This window comes from Castor canadensis, chromosome 14, assembly GCF_047511655.1.
Source record: "Castor canadensis chromosome 14, mCasCan1.hap1v2, whole genome shotgun sequence".
NCBI lineage: Eukaryota > Metazoa > Chordata > Mammalia > Rodentia > Castoridae > Castor > Castor canadensis.
Genome location: NC_133399.1, coordinates 88556789 through 88576669, shown reverse-complemented (window position 1 = coordinate 88576669; position 19881 = coordinate 88556789). Strand labels below are relative to the sequence as shown.

General features: G+C 34.7%; 1 protein-coding gene across 2 annotated transcripts in view; it reads right to left on the bottom strand.

Moving 5' to 3' along the window:
- Positions 1–206: 206 nt before the first annotated feature.
- Positions 207–19881, bottom strand: part of Scrg1 (stimulator of chondrogenesis 1) — a 146674-nt gene continuing 126999 nt past the window's right edge. Inside the window, exons 1-3 of one of the 2 annotated variants that reach the window (XM_074054972.1) lie at positions 19487–19636; positions 2723–2975; positions 207–433 (exon numbers count right to left, since the gene is read on the bottom strand). In XM_074054972.1, the coding sequence (XP_073911073.1) occupies positions 379–433; positions 2723–2961 (294 nt within the window). In that variant the 5' untranslated portion in view covers positions 2962–2975; positions 19487–19636 and the 3' untranslated portion in view covers positions 207–378. Of the gene's footprint in view, positions 434–2722; positions 2976–19486; positions 19637–19881 lie in introns of those variants that run through there. The other variant, XM_074054973.1, reaches the window with a different exon arrangement.

Sequence of the window (19881 nt, the reverse complement as noted above, 5' to 3'; positions counted from 1 at the left end):
AAGTTCAATTTGTACCTGGCTCTTTCCATTAAATATACATGGTCAAAATCTGTCTGTTAAAGACTGAAGGTATTCTCAATCTTTGAGCCACAATTGTGGCTATCTATCTGGGGGTCAGAATTATGCTGAGTGGGGTGAATACCTCATAAATGAAAATTCTCTAAGGAAAAATTTTGATCAGTGCTGTGAATGACCACAGAGAAAAATTAATGAATTAATTTTTATTGCTTATTTCATACAGGGTTACTTGTCTTGGATGAGTAAGGCTTTATGGAATCTGTGCTTTATTATACTAGACAGAAATCAGAGATGCAGTTATGCTGATGTAGTATAGCTTGTGAGAAATTAGGGATGGTGTTCGGGAACACATGAAGATTCTCAGTGATTGTTGCAAGGGATGACAAAAGAGATCTTTGGTCCAAAGAAGACATCTCTGAAAGAAAGTAAAACATCAATTAAATTCAGCTAAAAAGCTACAATATGTCTTAGTCTTTTTCTCAGTTAAAATGGACAATGATTCTCAGGATTTCACATATGACTATTCTTTTTTTAAGTGAATAAAGTACAAAGAGATGAGTGGAAAGCTTGCCACAGGAGCAATGAAGACCAAGAAGGTAACTTGATTCTTCTACTTCTCCCCATTTGCCGTTGGTACTATGCTATCATTTATACATAAAGAAAAGGAAAATTAGGTAATTTCAAAACCTTATAATCATACATAAAATTTTACTTTTTAATACAGGGGTGGGTTATGAAGTTTAAATCTGCAAGTAAGAAACAGAACATGAAAAATTTCTTAGAAAGTCATTAAATAGGAGTCTTTGCTCTCATTTCCTGTGGGGGAAGCAGGAAGTATTTCTCCTTTTTTCTATTTCTCCCCACTTTATCCAGTTATACTAAAGTAAACTCTTACTAACACTTCAAAAGGAATGTCCTTAAATTTCTACATTTTATAGGGAAGGGAAAAATGTTTTTAAAAAAACTACTCAAATCTATTCTGGTAATTATAAAAATGCATGGAATAGTATAAAATGTGCAAGGTGATGTTCTGATTATGGCTTTTTAGGAATATACTTAGTGAGGTAAATCTGTTGCTACTAGGAAAACAGTATCCCAAAATCAAAGAGAAATTCTTCTGTATATCCATATTCTTGTTCAAGTCTATTAATATCAAAATGTCATAAAATTAATACAAGTCAATTTTAGCAAATTGGCTTCAAGTAATCCAATAACAAAAATTCAAGTATTGCATTTTAATACTAGTTGGCATTTCATTTGTATAATACAGAGGAAATGATTTTATGGGATTAATTAACTCAAGTTCTAGGTATCATTATTTATATAGTGATTCTGAAATTTTATCATGCATCAGAAGCACCTAGAGGGTTTGTTAATCAGAGTCTCTGATTCAGAAGGTCTGGGGTGGGGTTCAAGGATGGATGTACATTTTAACAGAAACTTAGATCTTGAAATTGCTGTTCTGAGAACCAACAGGCTTGAGAGAAAAAGTATCTGGTCCTAGCCTGGCTTCTAGTCTCTGTGCTGGTATTAGCTAGTTACATGGGATAGTGTTGGTCACTTTAAGTCTACCTTTCCTCAGTAAGAGAATTACATCTGCCTTTTCTACCTTCTAGATTTCTTAGAAGAATAAAAACATGGCAGATGTCAAAAGTAATTTTTAAAAAAGTTAATTTCATTATGAAATGTCCAAGAGCATAGTATTTGAAATACTTTTAAATAATCAGAGATGATTTTAAAATCAGGAGCTAAAATATTTACTGATTTATCTACCTTTTTTTTTTTTTTTGCTTTTCTGTTTTTTTTCTTTTTTCTTTTTTGTTTTATTTTCCTTGTTTATTTTTTTCTTGTACTTAAAATATTCTTACTTTCCAAAAAAAGTAAAATTTTTTTTTTTTTTTTTTGTGGTACTGGGGATTGAGCTCAGGGCCTCAAGATTACTAGGTAAGTGCTCTACCACCTGAGCCACACCTCCAGTCATGAGCTTTCATTTCTGGTTAACTCATACATTGAACTAGAGGGTTTTTTATTTTTATTTATTTATTTTACCATTATGAAACTTTTCTGTCCAATTAATTACTTGATAATGTTCACAAACATCTTTTATCTAAAACCTTGCATTGGTTTTCAAAGTGGTTATGAAGGCAACCTTGAGGTTCATTTCTACTACCAATCAGTTTTTGTAGTAAAAGTCAGATGGAAAATTTAGAATTTAATAGATAGAAGTTTTATTATTTTTCTGGTTTTCATTTAGGATTTGTTTTGCTTTGGTTTGGTGTTTTGAGACAGTGTCTCAAAACTTACCATCCTCTTGCCTCCACCTCAGAATGTGGGGATTGGGTTGGCGGAGAACCTCAAGTAGTAGAGCTCCTGCCTAGCAAGTGTGAGGCCCTGCATTCAAACTCCTGTACCACAAAAAAAAAAAAAAAAAAAAAAAAAAAAACAGAGTGCTGAGATTATAGATATGAACCACCAAGCCTGGCTTCATTTAGATTTACTAAACTCTGCCAAACTTCATTTCTTAAACAAAAACATTTAATTCCTTTCATAATAGTGATAATTCTAGATAACATTTGGGATTTGAACAAGATTTTATTTAAAAGAGTAAATAGTTTCAGGAAATCCATTTGAAGATTTCTTTAAAAGACTTGTTCTGTATACATTCATAGCAATACATTTCAGAGCAACACATTCATTTCCTTACTTTGGGCAGCAGAGCAATTCGCTGAAATTGCAGTAACAGATCATCTCACATCCCTTCCCATCCCAGAAATGATCCTGGATATTTATGTCAATCTGTGTCAGGTCAGCTACTCCTTCTGGAAGGTTGTGACAGTTGCGATCTATCAGTGTCTTTCTGTAGCATGACAGGCGATTTGAAGGCATGGCTTGGACTCCTAGCAGCAAAATTAGCTCAATGGTGACAAGTATTATCAATTTCATTTTGGCTTTGGGCCCTGAGATAGAAAAAAACAAAACATGTCAGTGTTTAAAAGATGGAATTCATTTGAGTATAAAGTTTTGTAGTATTTCCATAAACTCTTGCATAGAAAGAATGGGGGTTAGTCATTTCCGTGCTCCCCTTTTGTTTTGCAAAGTATAACTTTTTGACTATCTACAATTTAAAAAAATCACTTAGAATGCATGTTTAAAATTACATATCAGGTCTACACACACACACACACACACACACACACACACACACACAATGTTGAATGAGAAATGTTAGGGGAGGAGAGGATGTAGAAGTGAGAGCTAGTATCTGCATTTAGGTACCAATATGTGTGTGTGTGTGTGTGTGTGTGTGTGTGTGTGTGTGTGTGTGTGTGTGTGTGTGTGTATTCAGTAGAAAACAACTGCTTTTAAAATAGTACAAACTCAGATAAATTTCTAGAACAAATAGCATCATCAAATATAATGAATTTTAACCTTGAATATTTTACATCATAATAACATTGTCAAAGAACCTAGGCCCCGACAGAAACAAAAAGCTCATTTATGTTGATATTGGTGGATGATATTCCATAAACACATTTATCGTTCACTTAAGCTTTTAAAATCGTCCAGGATTATGCTTTGACCCATTCTTGTTGCAAATTTGTATTGATTTTTTAAAATTTTTATCCACATAAACTAATTCATCTTAGCTATAGTCAAAAGTGAAGGCTTAAAATCATCCAGTCTATATTTGAACACCTACGATGGGGAACTCATTATTGACTTAACTCAACATATTCTATTGATACAGTTCTAACATTTTCCTTATTATAAAATATTTTTCCATAGCTTCCAGTCACCAGTCTTGTTTTGAACTCTTGGAGCCATACCAAACATATCTAATTCCTCTTCTAGGAGATAAGTCTTTAAGTAAAGGATTTACATGCAACTACGGAATGTTCATCACCTATGTAGGCTTCTCTAGCTTCTATATTAGATGTGAGGAAAATGGAAGCTATTGTAGTAGAGGCAGAATAACAAAATAGTAGAGGAATCAGAATTGGAATCCATAGCCATTCAGATTTCATCTTGTTGATGTGTGCCAAAGTATCTTTACTGCTGTGGAAAGAAGGAAGGACAGGTAAAGGATACTTCTCTTTGCATATTGCACTTTGAAAGAAAACAATATTGTTGAAAGGAAATTTTAGTATGGAATTTTCTGTGACTAGGTATATCTTAAGGGCAAGTCATTTTAGGTAAGATATTAGATTTTTGAATGAGTATGCTGCTTTTTTAAATTTAGAAAATAAAATATTCTATCATATTCCTAAGAGATTCAGATTTTCTTTATTTCACATTCTAATTTAAGTTAGCATTTTTACTCTGCTTATATGTTTTCTTAGAATTGTAAATATTCAGTTTAATTCCTACCTCTAAACATTAGCGAAAGAAAAGACAAAAATGAAATCTATTTCATTTTGTATTTTTTTCTGACTTAATAGAGCAAAGCATTACACTGTTACAGTGTATAACAATCTGGAATATATGTCTACATATATATTGTTTTCATTATTTTTTGGATAGGTTCTTGCTTTTATGCCCAGGCAGGCCTGGACTGTGATCCTCCTATTTGTGTTTCCTGCATAGTTGGAATGACAGGTATGCACCACCACACTCAGCTTTTATCAGTTAAGATGGGGTCTTGCTAACTTTTTCCCCAGCTGACCTCAAACTGCAGTCCTCCTGACTTTTGCCTCCTGAGTAGCTACCACACCTGGTGTGATTTTTTTTTTAAAGTCACATTTCCTAACATATTTTTAGTTTAATCTTCAAGAAGGATGAAGTTATTTATTGAACATTTACTATGTGGCAGGAATAACCACAGCCATTGAGAGGTTTTTGTTTTATTTTTTGAGAGAGAGAGTCTCACTTTGTAGACCAGACTAGCCTTAAACTTATGTGTCTCTTTCCTCTGCTTCCCCAGTGCCTGGTTACCATTAAGCTTTAAAAAAAATATATTGGGGTAGAACTGAATCCCACTAAACAGGCAAAATTTTTAACAGCTTTTTAAAGGAAAAATTGATAAAAAATAAATTTCAAATACTTAAAATATATGATTTGGCCAGATTGGGCACATGCATATTCCCATGAAACCATCACCACAATCCAGATAATAAACATTCATTGCCCTTAAATTTTGCCATATTTCTTTGCCACCCTCCCTGTCCTCCAGCCCCATTCCAGGCAACCACTGATTTGCTTTCTGAAGCCACAGATTACTTTTCATATTCTAGAATTTCCTATAAATGGAATCATAAAATAAATACTCTTTATGTGGCTTACTTCAGTCAGCATCCTAATCTTTTGGGGAAATGGTACTGGGGCTTAAACTCATGGCCTCAAGCTTGCTAAACACATGCTCTATCGCCTGAGCCACACCCTAGCCCTTTTCAGCTGTAGTTATTTTTCAGATAGGCTCTCATGTTGGCTGGCCTTGGACTCCATTCTTTCTACCTGTGACCTCTATAGCTGGGATTCACCCAGCGTATTTGTTGAGATGGGGGTCTCACTAACTTTTCCCCTGGGCCTTCAACCTTAATTCTCCAAAATTTTGCCTCCCTTCTAATTGAAATTACAAGTGTGAGTCGCTGTGCCCGATCTTGAGATTTATACGTGGTGCTTGCTGTATCTGTCAGTAGCCGATTCCTTTTTATTGATGACAAATGTTCCACTGTATATACTATATATTGTTCATTCACCTGTTAATGAACATTTATGTTGTTTTCAGTTTGGAGCAATTATAAATAAACCTGTTGTGAACATGTGTATAAGTGTGAGATCATGGTGTTTGTTACTCTTGAGCAAATACCAAAGCGTGGAGTAGCTGGGTGTGTGGTAGGTTTATTTTAACTTTTTAAGAAACTACCAAACTGTTTTTACAAAGTCATTATAACATTTTACATTCCCACCAGCCACATATAAGAGTTCCGGTTTGTTCATAGTGTCCATCACCTGGTATGATCACCATTTTTAAATTTTAGATATTCTAACAGGTATGTTAGGATATCTTTGTTTTATATGGCTTTTCCTTACTAATTAATGATGTTGAGTCTCTTTTCATGAGCATATTCTTCACTAGTGTATTTTCTTTGCTGGCATGTGTTCAAATCTTTTGCCTGTTTTAAAAATAGGGGTTGACAATTTTCTTCAGTTTTCAGAGTTTTTAAAAATATATTCTGGATACAAGTTCTTTATTAGATATTTGCTTTCCAAATATTTACTCTTCACTATGGCTTTAAGTTTCATTTTCTTAACTGGTTTCTAAAGAGTAAAAATTCTTCAAATTGATGAAGTATAATTTAGCAATATGTTATTTATGGATCATGCTTTTACATTGTATCTGAGAAATCATTGCTTTCCCAAATTCACATAGATTTTCTTCTGTTATTTTCCTGTAAGTTTTATAGTTTGAGGTTTTACATTGGTTCCATGGTCCATTTTAGTTGATTTTTTATATTGTGCCCAATATAAAGTTGTTTTATGTGACTGCCCAAAGATTTCAATACCATATATTAAAAAGACTGTTGTTTCTTGGCTGAATTGCTTTTGCCTTTATCAAATATCAGTTTTCAAGATGTATATGAGTCTCTTTCCATACATTACATTCTTTTCCATTGATCTATTTGTCTGCCTTTATGCCAAAACTACAGCTTTGATTACCGTCACTTTTTAATAATTCTTGGAATCGGGTAGATTTAGCCTTGCAACTTCGTTCTTGCTTTAAAATGTTGTTTCCTCAACTCTAGGTCTTTTGTATTCTGTATGAGTTTTAGTATCGACTTGCCAATTTCTGTAGAAAAAACCTGCTGAGATTTTGATCAAAATTGCATCAGCTCATAATATTGGATCTCATGGCTGATATATACATTTTTTGTACTTTCATATTTACTTATTTGTAGCTTTGTATTTCAGTTGTTTTTTATCCTTCATTTTATTCTGATAGGAATACTTAACATGAGACCTCCCTCTTAACAGATTTTTAAGCGCACAGTAAATACAGTATTGTTATCCATAGTAGGCAAGGGATTGTGCAGCAGACCATTAGCCCTTGCTTGTCTTGCATAACTGAAATTTTATACCTGCTGATTAGCGACTCCTCACAGCTCCCTTCCCCAGCCCCTAGCAACCAATGTTAGATTCTTTGTTTTGGTGAGTTTGACTATTTTAGATATCTCATATAAGTGCAATCATGAAGTATTTGTCCATCAGCAGCTGGCTTATTCCATTTAGCATAACATTTTTAAGGTTCATCCATGTTGCTGAATGCTGGAGAATATTCTTTATTAAGGCACAATAATATTCCACTGAATATATAAACTACATTTTTAAAATCCATTCTTTTATCAGTAGACATTTAGGTTGTTTTCACATCTTAGTGCTTGTGAATAGTGCTACAGTGAAAATGGAAGTGCTAATAGCCCTTCATGGCACTGATTTCAGTTCTTTTGAATAAATACCCAGAAATTAGATTGCTGGTTCATATTATAATTCTATTTTAATTTTTTTGTTATTTTTTCCTTCTATTTTAAATGTTTTTAAAAACCTCCATGCTGTTTTTCATAGCAGCTGCACCATTTTGCATTGTGCGGTATGCAATTTACAACCACGCAAGGTCCAATTTCTCCACATCTTTGCAAGACTTGGTTTTTATTTTGTGGTTTTTATTCACGTTTGCCTCATGATTAATGATTTTGAACATATTTTCATGTATATCTTCTTTGGCCACATGTATATCTTCTTTGGGGAAACATTCATTCAAATCTTTAACCTATTTTAAAATTGGGTCATTAGGTTTTCTTGCTGTTGAGTTGTAAGAGTTTCTTGTATATTTAAAAATCTACCTTTTATCAGATATATGGCTTGCAAATATTTTCTTCCATCCTACATGTTACTTTTCTGCTCTTGTGATTGTTTCCTTTGCTGTGAGAAACTTTTGAGTTTGAGCCCCACTTGTCTATTTTTGCCTTTGTTACTTGTGGTTTGGTGTCATATTATGAACTTGTTGCCAAGGCCAGTATCAAGAAGCTTCCCCTAGTGTTTTCTTCTAGGACTTCTACTTTCAGGTCTTATGTTTAAGTTGAGTCTATTTTGTGTTGATTTTCCTGTTGGTGTAAGGGTCTGATTTCATTCTTTTGCATGCGGACATCCAGTCTTACCAGCTCCATTTGTTGTTGAGACTCTCTTTTCTCTGTTGCCCCATCTGGGCAACCTTGTTAAAGTTCAGTTTATTACACACATCTGGATCTGTTTCTTGGTTCTCTATTCTGTTTCACTACTTTAGATGTCTATGTTTTTGCCAGTACCATACAGTTTTAATTACTGTGGCTTTGTAATATATTTGAAGTCAGGAAATGTAATGCCTCCAGTATTTTCTTTTTCAAGATTGTTTTGTCTCCTCAGAGTCTTTTGTGGATCTATATGAATTTTAGAATTTTTTCCTCATTTTTGTAAAACAAATGTCACTGGAATTTTGATAGAGATTGCATTGAATCTATGGATCGTGTTGAGTTGTATGGTCATTTTAATAATATTAAGTGTTATAATCCATGAACACAAGATACCCTTCCATTTGTCTTTTCTTAAATTTCTTTCTTTCCTCTCTTTTTTTTGGGGGGTAGGGAGTAGGGAGTGTACATTACTGGGGTTTGAACTTAAGACCTCAGTCTACCACTTGAGCCATGCCCCCATTTTTCTTTCTCTTTTTCGTTTTTTGCTTTATTTTTCACATGGTCTCACTCTTTTGCTCAGGATGTGATTCTCCTACTACAGCCTCCTGCGTAGCTGGAATTATAGCAATTTACCTCCCAAGTAGCTTGGATTACAAGTGCACATTACTGCCCCTGGTCTTCCTTTAATTGCGTTAATTAATGGTATTTTAGTTTTCATTTTACAAGTCTTCGATTTCCTTGGTTTATTCCTAAGTATTTTATTCTTTTTGATGCTGTGTAGATGGAATGGCTTTCTTAATTTTCTTTTCAGATAGTTTGTTATTAGTGTATGGAACCACAACTTGTATCCTGCAACATTACTAAATTCATTTATTAGTTCTAACAGGTTTTTTGTGGAGTCTCTAGGGTTTTGTATGTATAATGTCATGTCATCTGCAAACAAGTGCAATTTTACTTCTTCCTTTCCAATTTGGATACCTTCCATTTCTTTGTCTTACCTAATTGCTCTGACTAGAATTTCCAGCACTATGTTGAATAGCAGTGGTGAGAGTAGACATCTTTTTTGTTTGTTTGTTTATGACCTTAGTGGAAAAGCTTTCTACTTTTTACCATGGACTATGATCTAGCTGTTGGTTTGTTATATATGGTATTTATTAAATTTGAGATAAATTTAATTTGTTGAGAGCTTTTATCATGAAGGGGTGTTAACTTTGTCAGATGCCTTTTCTGTATATATTGAGATCGTAGTCCTCATGGTGTCAATGTGGTATGTCATGTGGATTGATTTGCATATGTTGAACCACCCTTGAATTCCAGGGATAAATCCCACTTAGGTATACTATCTGGTCCTTTTAAGGTGCTGTTGAATTCATGTTACTGATATTTTATTGAAGATTTATAATAGCCTATGCTTATCTTTCCTAGTTTTTTGAGATAGAGTCTCTCTAGGTAGCCCAGGCTGGCCTTGAACTTTCTATCCTCTTGCCTTAGCCTTCAGAGTGCAGGGATTATAGATGTGAACCACCATACCTGTCTTAGTTTTCTTTTCTTGTAGTGTCTTTGTCTATCTTTGGTATCAGGTAATGTTGGCCCCAGAAAATGAGTTTGAAAGCCTTCCTTCCGCTTCAGTTTTTTTGGAAGTTTGAGAAGAATTCATATTAACTCTGCATGTTTGGTAGAATGTACTAGTGAAGCTTTCTTATTCTGGGCTTTTCTATATTGAAAGGGTTTTAATCACTGTTCAATCTCCTTACTGATTGTGGCTGAGTTCAGATTTTCTTGTTCTTCATGATTCAGCCTTGGTAGGTTGGATGTTTCTAGGAATGTATCCATTTACTTTAATTTATCCAGTCTGTTAGCATGTACTTGTCCATAATAGTTTCTTATGATTCTTTTTATTTCTGTGGCATCAGTTGTATGTCATCTCTTTCATTTCTGATTTCATTTATTTGAGTCTTCTCTCTTTTTTCTTTGTCTAGCTAAAGGTTTTCAGTTTTTTTTTTTAAATAAACCTTCAGTTTTGTTGATTTTTCTGTGCTTTTGAGTTTTTTATTTTATTTATTGCTGCTATAATCTTTGTTTTTTTCTTCCTTCCACTAACATTAGTTTTAAGGGTTTTTTTTTGTTTTCTTCCTTGAGATGTAAACTTAAGTTGGTGGTTTAGGTTTTTTTCTTTTTTCTTTTTTGGTGATACTGGGGTTGAACTCAGAGCCTTGTGCTCTCGTGCTTGTGAAGTGCTCTAATACTTGAGCCACACTCCCAACCCCTTTTGCTTTTATTTTTCAGATAGGGTCTCATGCTTTCTGCCCAGGGCTGGGCTTGGACCAAGATCCTCCTACCTTAACTCTTGCCTAGCTGGGTCACAGGTGTATGCCATGATGCCCAGCTATTTTTTTATATTTGCTTTTGGCTCGTCTTGTAAATTTTGATATGTTGTATTTTTGTTTGTATCAAGACTTTCTGATTTCTATTTTGATTTTTTTCTTTGACATTTTGGTTGTTCAAAGGTGTGTTGATATGTTTAATTTCTAATATAGTTGTGACTTTTCTTTTTTCTTTTTTTTTTTTTTTTGTCTTTTCTTTTTTGGTGCTGGGATCGAACCCAGGGCCTCAGGCATGCTAGGCAAGCGCTGTACCACCGAGCTACATCCCAGCCCTTCTTTTTTCTTTTGTCTTTGCCCAAGCTAGCATCAAACTCCTGCCTAAGCAGTCATCCTACCCCAGCCTCCCAAGCAGCTAAGACTATAGGCTGGAAAAAATAGGTGGTATGATTTCAGTGTTCTTACATTTAAATTTTGTTTTGTAATCTAATATGTGATCTATCCTGGAGAACATTCTGTATGTTCTGCTGGTGGGTTGAATGTCCTGTTTATGCTTGTTAAGTCCATTTTGCTTATTGTGTTGTTCAAGTTCACTGTTTTTTTATTTTTCTGTTTATTATGCTTCTGAAAGTAGATTGTTGAAGTATTTTACTATTATTATATTGCTATCTATTTCTCCCTTGAGTTCAGTCATTATTTATATGTTTAGATGCTCTGATATTTTATATGTATAAATATATATTTGTTATACTTTTTGGTGGGTTAACCCTTCTTAGTCTCTCTCTTTTTTTCTTTGTTCCCTGCCAAACTGTGGTTTGAATTCACACCTTCGCACTTACAAAGGAGATGCTCTACTGCTTGAGCCACATCTCCAGTCCGTGGTAGAGTTTTGAATTCAGGGTCTAGAGCTTGCTAGGCAGGCTCTCTACCACTTGAGCCAAGCCCCTAGCCCTTTTTGTCCCTTTTGACAGTTTTTTACTCACAGTCTGTTTTGTCAGATGTAAGTATAACCACTCTGGCTGAGCATGAATCACAGCTACCCAGGAGGTAGAGAGCAGGATAGTCTTATAAATGTTCCCTTGTTTATAAAAAGTTGTTTTTACTTGCTGCTTTCAAATTTTTTTCAAAATTGACTTTTGACAATTTTATTATAATGTGCCTTGTGGATTTCTTTGGGTTAATTTTATTTTGGAGTCTTTTGAACTGCCTGGATCTGAATATTCATTTCCTTTCCCAGACTTGGCAAGTTTTCAGCTTTTATAAATCTCAATCTCTTTCTCTCTCTCTCTCTCTCTCTCTCTCTCACTTCCTTCTTTCTCTCCTCTCTCTCCCCTTCTGTCTTCTTCTATGACTCTTATTATGCATCTATTGGTTTTCTTAACATGTTCTCATGATCCTTCTTCACCCTTCTTCATTCTTTCTCCTTTTTGTTCCTCTGGATGATTTTAGACAACCTATTTTTGAGCTCACTCTATCTCTCTTCTACTTGCTCTAGTCTGCTGTTAAACCCTTCAATTGAATTTGCAGTTCAGTCATTGTATTCTCTTCAGCTCCAAGATTTCTGTTTGGTTCTTTTTAAATTTTTCTATTCCTTTGATGAAATTCTTACTCTGTTCACACATTGTTATGAGCTCATTGAGCATTTTAATGGTTATTGTTAATTCTTTGCGAAATTATTGATATATCTCCATTTCATTACAGTCATTTTGTAGAGTTTTGTCTTATTCTTTTATTTGGATTGCATATCTTCATTTTCATTAATTGTGTGTGTGTGTTGGTATGTGCACATTAGAAAAAAAAGAAAAAAAGAAAATCCCAAAAACCTACTGCTTTTCCCAGTATTCATGGATTGGCTTTGTAAAAGAAGAAAGCCTTCATTTATGGGCCTCTCAATCCTTTGTGTTAGTTCAGACCACTATCTTTTTTTTCTTTGCTTTCCCAAGGTATCTAGAATATGCCTATCAGTGTTTCAAGTTAGGCAGGACAAAAATCAATCCCTTGAGTAGCTCCTAGTGAAAGTAGAGTGCTAGATGTATGATCCAACTCTTTCCCTCTCCAGAGAAGAAACTGCATGCTAGATTGCCTCACTTGCTTGTTCTGTGCTTAGCTGAGGATAGGAGCGTGGCAAGTGTTCACAATCTTGTTTAAACCTTCACTTTGGTCTCTGTAGCCATGAATGAAGTATATGCCAAGCCCTGCCAGTGCTTAAATACAGGCAAAATAAAAGGCAGTCCATTAGGTAGCACTAGGAAAAAATAGGATATTAGATATGTTCTCCTACTTTTATTTCCTCAGAAAAAAACATGCGCTCTGGGTTTTCTTACTATTTCCCTGTGCTGACTTGGGAGAGAAGCAATGATGATTGACTTCATGCTAGTTCATACTGTTGCTTTGTTCTGGGTAGCCCCCAGGGAACTTGTACATGCTGGCCCTGTCAGTACTCTGAGGCAGGCAAGATAGAAGCACCTGGAAAACTTGGAATACTAAATGTGTGGTGCAATTCTTTCATTATTCAGGGAAAAGATGAGGGTTCTTACTGCACTTATAGCACTGTGCCAGGAATAGAGATTATGGTGAGAAGTGTTTCCATTTTTCCTACCTGTTTTGATGTGTCTGGCTTTGCATTCATTCAGGGTACAGGAACTTCCCAACTGGTTTCTAGGTTTCTCACAGAGGAAATTGATCCAGGTGATGCTGTTGAATTAGGGTGTCTCTAGGATAAAGAAGTGTCTTGGTCTACCTATTGTGCCATCTTGCTGATATCACTCTCAGTTCTGCATTTTGTAAGTGGTCTGTGGTTTGGTTTTGATTTTTTAAGTGGAATGTTTAGACCATCTACATTAAATGTGATTCTTGACATGATTAGGGTTAAATTTATCCCTGAATTTGTTTTCTATTTGGCCTATCTGCTTTTTGTTCCCTTTTCCCTCTTTTTCTATGCTCTTAACTGAAAATTATCATCATTTCATTTGACCTCCTTTCTTAACTTTTAGGCTGTAATTCTTCATTTTATTAATTTAGTGACTACTTTAGGGTACATAGTATATACTTTAATCTTTTCTAGTGTCTCTCTCAAATGTTATTTGTATATAGAATAAGAACTTTACATTGGTACACTTTGATCTGTCTCCTCCCAGCCTTTATATATTTTGTTATATGTATTTTACATATATATGTTATGAGCCTTGTAGTATATTGTTATGATTTTTGTTTAACCAGTTAATTACATTTTAAGGATTTAAATAATGAGAAAAATCACATACATGTATCCATGTAGTAATTTCCATTTCTAATGCTCTTCATTCCTCTGTTAGATCCGTATTTCCATCTAGTATCATTTCCTTATGTATGCCTGAAGGCATAAGGAACATTCTTACAGTGCAGGTTTGCTGGTGACTAATGCTTTCAGCTTTTGTTATCTCTTTATTTTACCTTTGTTTTTGAAAGGTTTATCTGCTAGTCATAGTAAAATAGATCTACAGATTTCTTTTCCTTTCAGTACTTTGAAGGTTTTTTTTGTTTTGTTTTTATGGTACTAGATACTGAACTCAGGGCCTCACACTTGCGAGGCAGGTACTCTTACAACTTGAGGCAATCCACCAGCCCTGAAGATGTATCTGTTTTAGTGTCTATTAATTCTATTTTTTGTATCACTTCCAGGATAATTTCAATGGATTGGTTATTCTCATTACTTTGAGTTATAGCTTCCTGCTCTTTGCATGCCTAGTCATCTTTGATTAGAAACAAAGAACATTGAAAAGTTTACCTTATTGGATGCTAGATATTTTGGTATTGTTATAAATGTTCTATGCTTTGTTCTGGGAAGCAGCTAAGTTACTTGGAAGTGATTTACCATTCAGGTCTTTTAGGTGTTTCCAAAACAGTATTCAATCTATGGCTAATTATTCCTCACTATTGAAGTTATACCTTCCTGAGTTTTCTATCCAATGCCCATGAAATATGAGCTTCTTTTCTTCAATCTTGTTCTAACTATTCCTAGCCTTATGTGAGTAACCAGACACTCTGTTTTCAAATCCTTTTAGATTTTTTTCCACTTGACCTTGGATAGTTTCCTCATTTCCTTATGCTGATCAGTTTTTTGCTGAGTAGTTGAGTGGGGCCCTCTGCAGACCTCCAGAGTTCTCTCTCTGTGTACTTTCTCTGGTACTCGGTTCTATAAATTCTTATGATTTGTACAAGGAACCACTTAGGCTCCCATTCTTATTTCTGATATGAACTTTGTCTATTTCAGTCTAGATAAAATAGGCTTTTGAAATATACTCTGGAATTGTTCTTGTAACTTGACTGGCTTCTTTTTGACTTTTGGGTCTCAGTTTAAATTTATTCCTTCAAAAATTTTCCTTAAGAGCCTTTCACTCTAAAGTAACTTCAAAACTTTCATACTGCCTTGACTTAGGTGTGAGTTTACTCTTAGGCCTAAATCTTTGTGTACTTCATCAGGTGATTTAGAATCTTCTTCTCATGTCAAGACCAAGTTGACAAGGATATTTACCGGATATTCTCAGCCAATACTGAGAATGTGAGGAATTCAAGGAATAACACTGGTAATTAAGTAATTATGTAAGAGAGAGGAAAATAGGAGCAAGCTAATTTACCTGATTCAACTTGGAAAACATAATTTTTAGTGTTACCTTTATTCCAGAGGTTGTTCTAAGTACGAAGAATGCTAAATGAATTGAAGAAAATAAAAATCAATAAATATGGCCAGGAATGGGGGACTATGCCTGTAATCCCAGCTACTCAGGAAGCAGAGGTAGGAGAATCAAAAGTTCAAGGCCAGCCTGAGCAAAGTTAGTGAGGCATAGCTTAAGTGGTACAGCACTTGCCTAGGAAGTATGAGGCTCTGGTTCTAATCCCCAGTACCATAGAATAAATAAATAAATAAATAAATAAATAAATAAATAAATAAATAAGCATAGCCTCTTCTAATAACTCCAGTTTTTTGGAGTAAAAGATAAATCATTATAATTGCCTCCATGCACATCCTGATTCCCTATTATCTCTCTGAAATCATTTACTCTTGCCCTTGATCATTCTATTCCAGGTATTCCTCAATCCCAGACACACTCTTGCCTTAGATCACTGGTTATTTTCTCTTCTTGGAAAGCTCTCCTACCAGATATTTGCATATCTAAATTCCTTTTGTTCTTCAGTTTTTTGCTTACATGTCATTTCCACAATAAGACCTACCTACTACTTCATTTAATGTTACATCTCTTCTCACACACTCTCAAGTTGCCCTACTTGCTTTATTTTTCCATGGTATTTATAATCTTCTAAATTATTATAAAATGTTCCTATTATGTATCCCTCAATTAAAATGTAAGCTCCAAGAAGGCAGTCCCTGAAGCAACACTTGGCATATTAGTGAATGAAGAAATAATGTATCCTAATTTCCAATACTCCACATCAGACTTTCTTAGATTGCTAAACTAAGTATCTAATGGCAGAGAACTGTTTGTTCTTGAAGAGGTTAGTGAGCTGTTAAATCCTTAAATTTACTTGTCATCAGATACTATCATTTTAATAAGCTTTTCCAAATAGTCTGATTTAAAATGCATTTCCCAATTTCTGTCATCTACATATATGTTTAGGGTCACTTAGGTAGTGAAGGCTGGCCTGGAACTCACTATGTAGACAAGGGTGGCCTCAAACTCATGATCCTCCTGCCTCAGCCTCCCAACTGCTTAAGATTGTAGGCATGTATCACGATGCCCAGCTTTTGGGTTAATTTTGATAATTTATATTTTATTAGAAAATTGTACAATTTAAAAATATAATAAAAGATATATAGAGTATTTCCTTATAATTAAAAAGAAATCATTCTTCTTCCATTATGGTCTTTCTCTATGGTGCCATGTTTAGCAGGAATGCTCTTTACTTAGCTGACTTCTTCTTGATTTTCAGGTATTAGGTTAAATGTCATTCCTTCAAAGACCTTCCTTCAAAGGCCTTCTAATCTAAGGTAGCTTCAAAACTTTTATATTGCCCTCTTATTTCTTTAATTATATTTATCATGGTTTGATTTGTAATTTTACTCATTCCCATTAGACTGAAAGTACCACAAGAGCAACCTCTTTTGTTTACCACCACACATCTAGTGGCTAATAAAAAGTTTAGCTTATATTTGTTGAATTGAATGAATGATTCTCCAAAATCACTTTTTTTTTTTCATCCTGGGCAAGAGCCTATAGAGGTTTCATGTTTCTAAAAGATTGTGTGAATATCTCAGGGCAGTCCTAAGGTCTTCTACTTCTCCACACCCTTTCACCCCCTACTGTTGAGGTAGCCAGACAGACCAGTCATCTCTGCAATCGTGTACATATGTATGTCTTTGGTTTATTATTTATTCTTTCCTCTCTTTTTTATTTTAACTTCCTGCCAAAGCATCCACTAAAGACAAACATCAAACATCATGTCTTCTATGAAGCCTTCCCTGATCCAGTCAATACCACTCTCACAGCTCCTATGCTCTGCTTTCATAACACTTATATCTGGTCTGTACTCCAAGAACAGTGAATTTGACTAAATAATGCCTTCTTATTGTCAGCATGTTACATAAGCAAGTTAACCATATGGAATATGACTATAATTGGACATGGGGTAGTAGGAAATTCACCAATAGCCAGATAGCTATTTAGGAAAGATAGGTTGGTAACCTGATATTATGTATATCTTTAAAAAATTATGTTGTAGTAAGGCAAGACAAACTGATGGAAGAAATGAGAAAAAAAGGGAGAGAATCAAGGATGACTGAGGTTTTTGGCCTATAAATTACACATTTTAACTGAGAAAGAATTGGAGGCAGCCAATTTGGAGCAAATTCAAGTAGGTTTTTGGGACCGTTAACTCTGAAGGAAATGTTGAGTAATGTGGCAGTTGTATATGAGTCTGAAGGTCAAACTAATCAGGATATTTATTGATAGTATTGATAACTGTGGGGCTGACAGGACAGTGAGTGTAGACCAAGAGAAGATGAGGCAAAGGATGGAGGCCTAGGTGGTCTGATATACAGAGGACTAGAAGAGGGGAGGCCAGCACAAGAAAGTAAGAATTGTTTTGTTTTGTTTTTTTTAATCTCTCAAAGCACCTTCATCAATTCTGGACTCATAGTAAGTGTCTGAAAGCATTCACTGAAGGAAGGAGAAAATAAATTGCTGGAAAAGCAGGTATGTTGCCATACCATGTACCTCACGTCCACGCCAAACCCAAAGTAATGTTTCTGCCCCAGTTTCAGTCTGCAACGATGGAAAGTTCCACACCTGGCAAGCATTTATGGTAGGTTTTTTTTTTTTTTTTAACACTTTATAAATTACACATTTTAACTGAAGCCTTCTCTTCTTCCTTTGCTTAGGTGCAGCTAAATAGCTTTAACTCTTATTTAGCAAATGGAAAAAATGTCTGGGCCAATATATTTCTGGATAAATTGATTTTTTTTTTTAACTAAAAGACACCAATCTTTATCCTTGGCAATCCATCAAAACCATATATTTTCAAATGCCAACCAGACTGAAATGACTTTGGCCAATTTGAAGCAAATTGCTCCATTTTGTTTCTTTTTCAGTTGAAGATTTCAGTTAAAATTTCTCCTGGAGTTCATTCAAATTACAAGAGAAAACAAGATGAAAAACTGTACATCTGAAGAAATAAGCAAGAGAACCTTTGTTGGTCATGTATTGGCTTTTTGAATTCAATTTTGTGTAATTAACATTGCTCCTAATGTATGAAACCATTCATATTCCAGTTTTTCAGATGCAGAGGATGCAGAATTAGGAATAAGACATTTCTAACTAAGCAATAAATCATTGCCACCTTCATTTGGTGGGGAATTGAAAATTTTGAACCAGTGAGAATAATTGGCACCAGCAAACTTTTGAATGGCTGGAGTTAAATGGAGAGCCTTTAAAAAGAAAAATTAAACCATTTAATGGCCAAAAAACTAACAGTGCTATGTAGTTTAAATATTTAGACATTTATGGTACAATGTTCATCCAGGCAGCTGATGTCAGTTCTAAGAACTGGTTTTAAGAACAATGGAATGAAACAGAGTTGAATTAGAAAGAGCAGTCTATTTTCAGATTTCTCTCAAAAAGCAGCAAGAGAGATGCAAAACTGCAAAAATAAATAAAAATTCCAATCCAGAACTTGACATTCAAAATACCAAAATTATAGTTGGAAAGAGTAAAACTGTTGCCCAGGCTATACTGTTTCCCATGCATTTCTTTTGGATGATGAAAATTATTGTTTTCTTTAAATTTGCTCTTTTTCTTTTTAATTGTCTTAGAAGGAGTTTGTGCTAGAATGACCAAGTCCTGAAGTAAAATTTCAGGACTCTGTATATAAAGAAACAGAGGTGGTATTAGAAAATGGATAAACCTTTTAAAGATCCTTATAACAGACATAGCAGCCTAAATACCCAAGATAGCTCAATTTGTGGGAAAACTAAGTCCTTATCTTCCCTAAAGGCAGTCTGCACCTAGAAGATTATATCTTCTAGTCTTGTATCATTTTGTTTTCATCATCACAGGAAAAAGTGACCAAAATTGGGGAGAAGGTAATACATTGATATAGCTATTGCTTTTAAACAGTCTTATATACTACATTATCCACACACAATTTTGAGGGGTAGGATAAGTCCCGTTGTAGGGAATAAATTCAGAGTGAATGTTTTTACATTAAATGAATAGCCGCAAGGAATCTGCCTATTCTTAAGCCTATGATTAAATGACTTTACCAGTCAGGGAATATATATTTTCTATCCTTTTTTGATTTTATTTTTTTCCTTGATTTCAGGAACCACCTTTTTCAAAGTGCAGGATGCATCCTCTTTTTAGAGAATCTCTTTTTCTCTATCTTTCCCCCCTGACTTAACATGTATATTTGTTTCTGCTCTAATCTATAGCAGCAGTTTATAGTAGAATAAATGACAGAAAATGTTTTTATAGAGAAAAAATTACATACCGTTTTATTCTTCTTTCCTTTTGGTCTTGTTGGCAGAAGAATCTTTTCAAATGCTTCAACTCACTGGGTGAGTTTGGGCAAATGGAAAAGAGAGGAGGTGCTGGAAGGAGGTTCTTTACAAATGAATCTTTGTCTGCCTTGTCTTTTGCCTGGAATTGACAGACTCGCTGCTCTAGCCAGGACTGGGAAGGGGGGAGTGGAAGGAGACAGGGCTGCTAGAACTGCCTCCCTTGGGTTCTTCCAAACCAGGCAAGAATGAACTAAACAGTTTCTTTACAGAGGGAATAACCAGTCTATACAAGAACCTCAGAGAGGCAGACTCTTGGGGCAATAAAATATGAAACCTGAGGGTTTTAAAAAGAACACAGAGGATTTTTTACATAGACAAGTATATG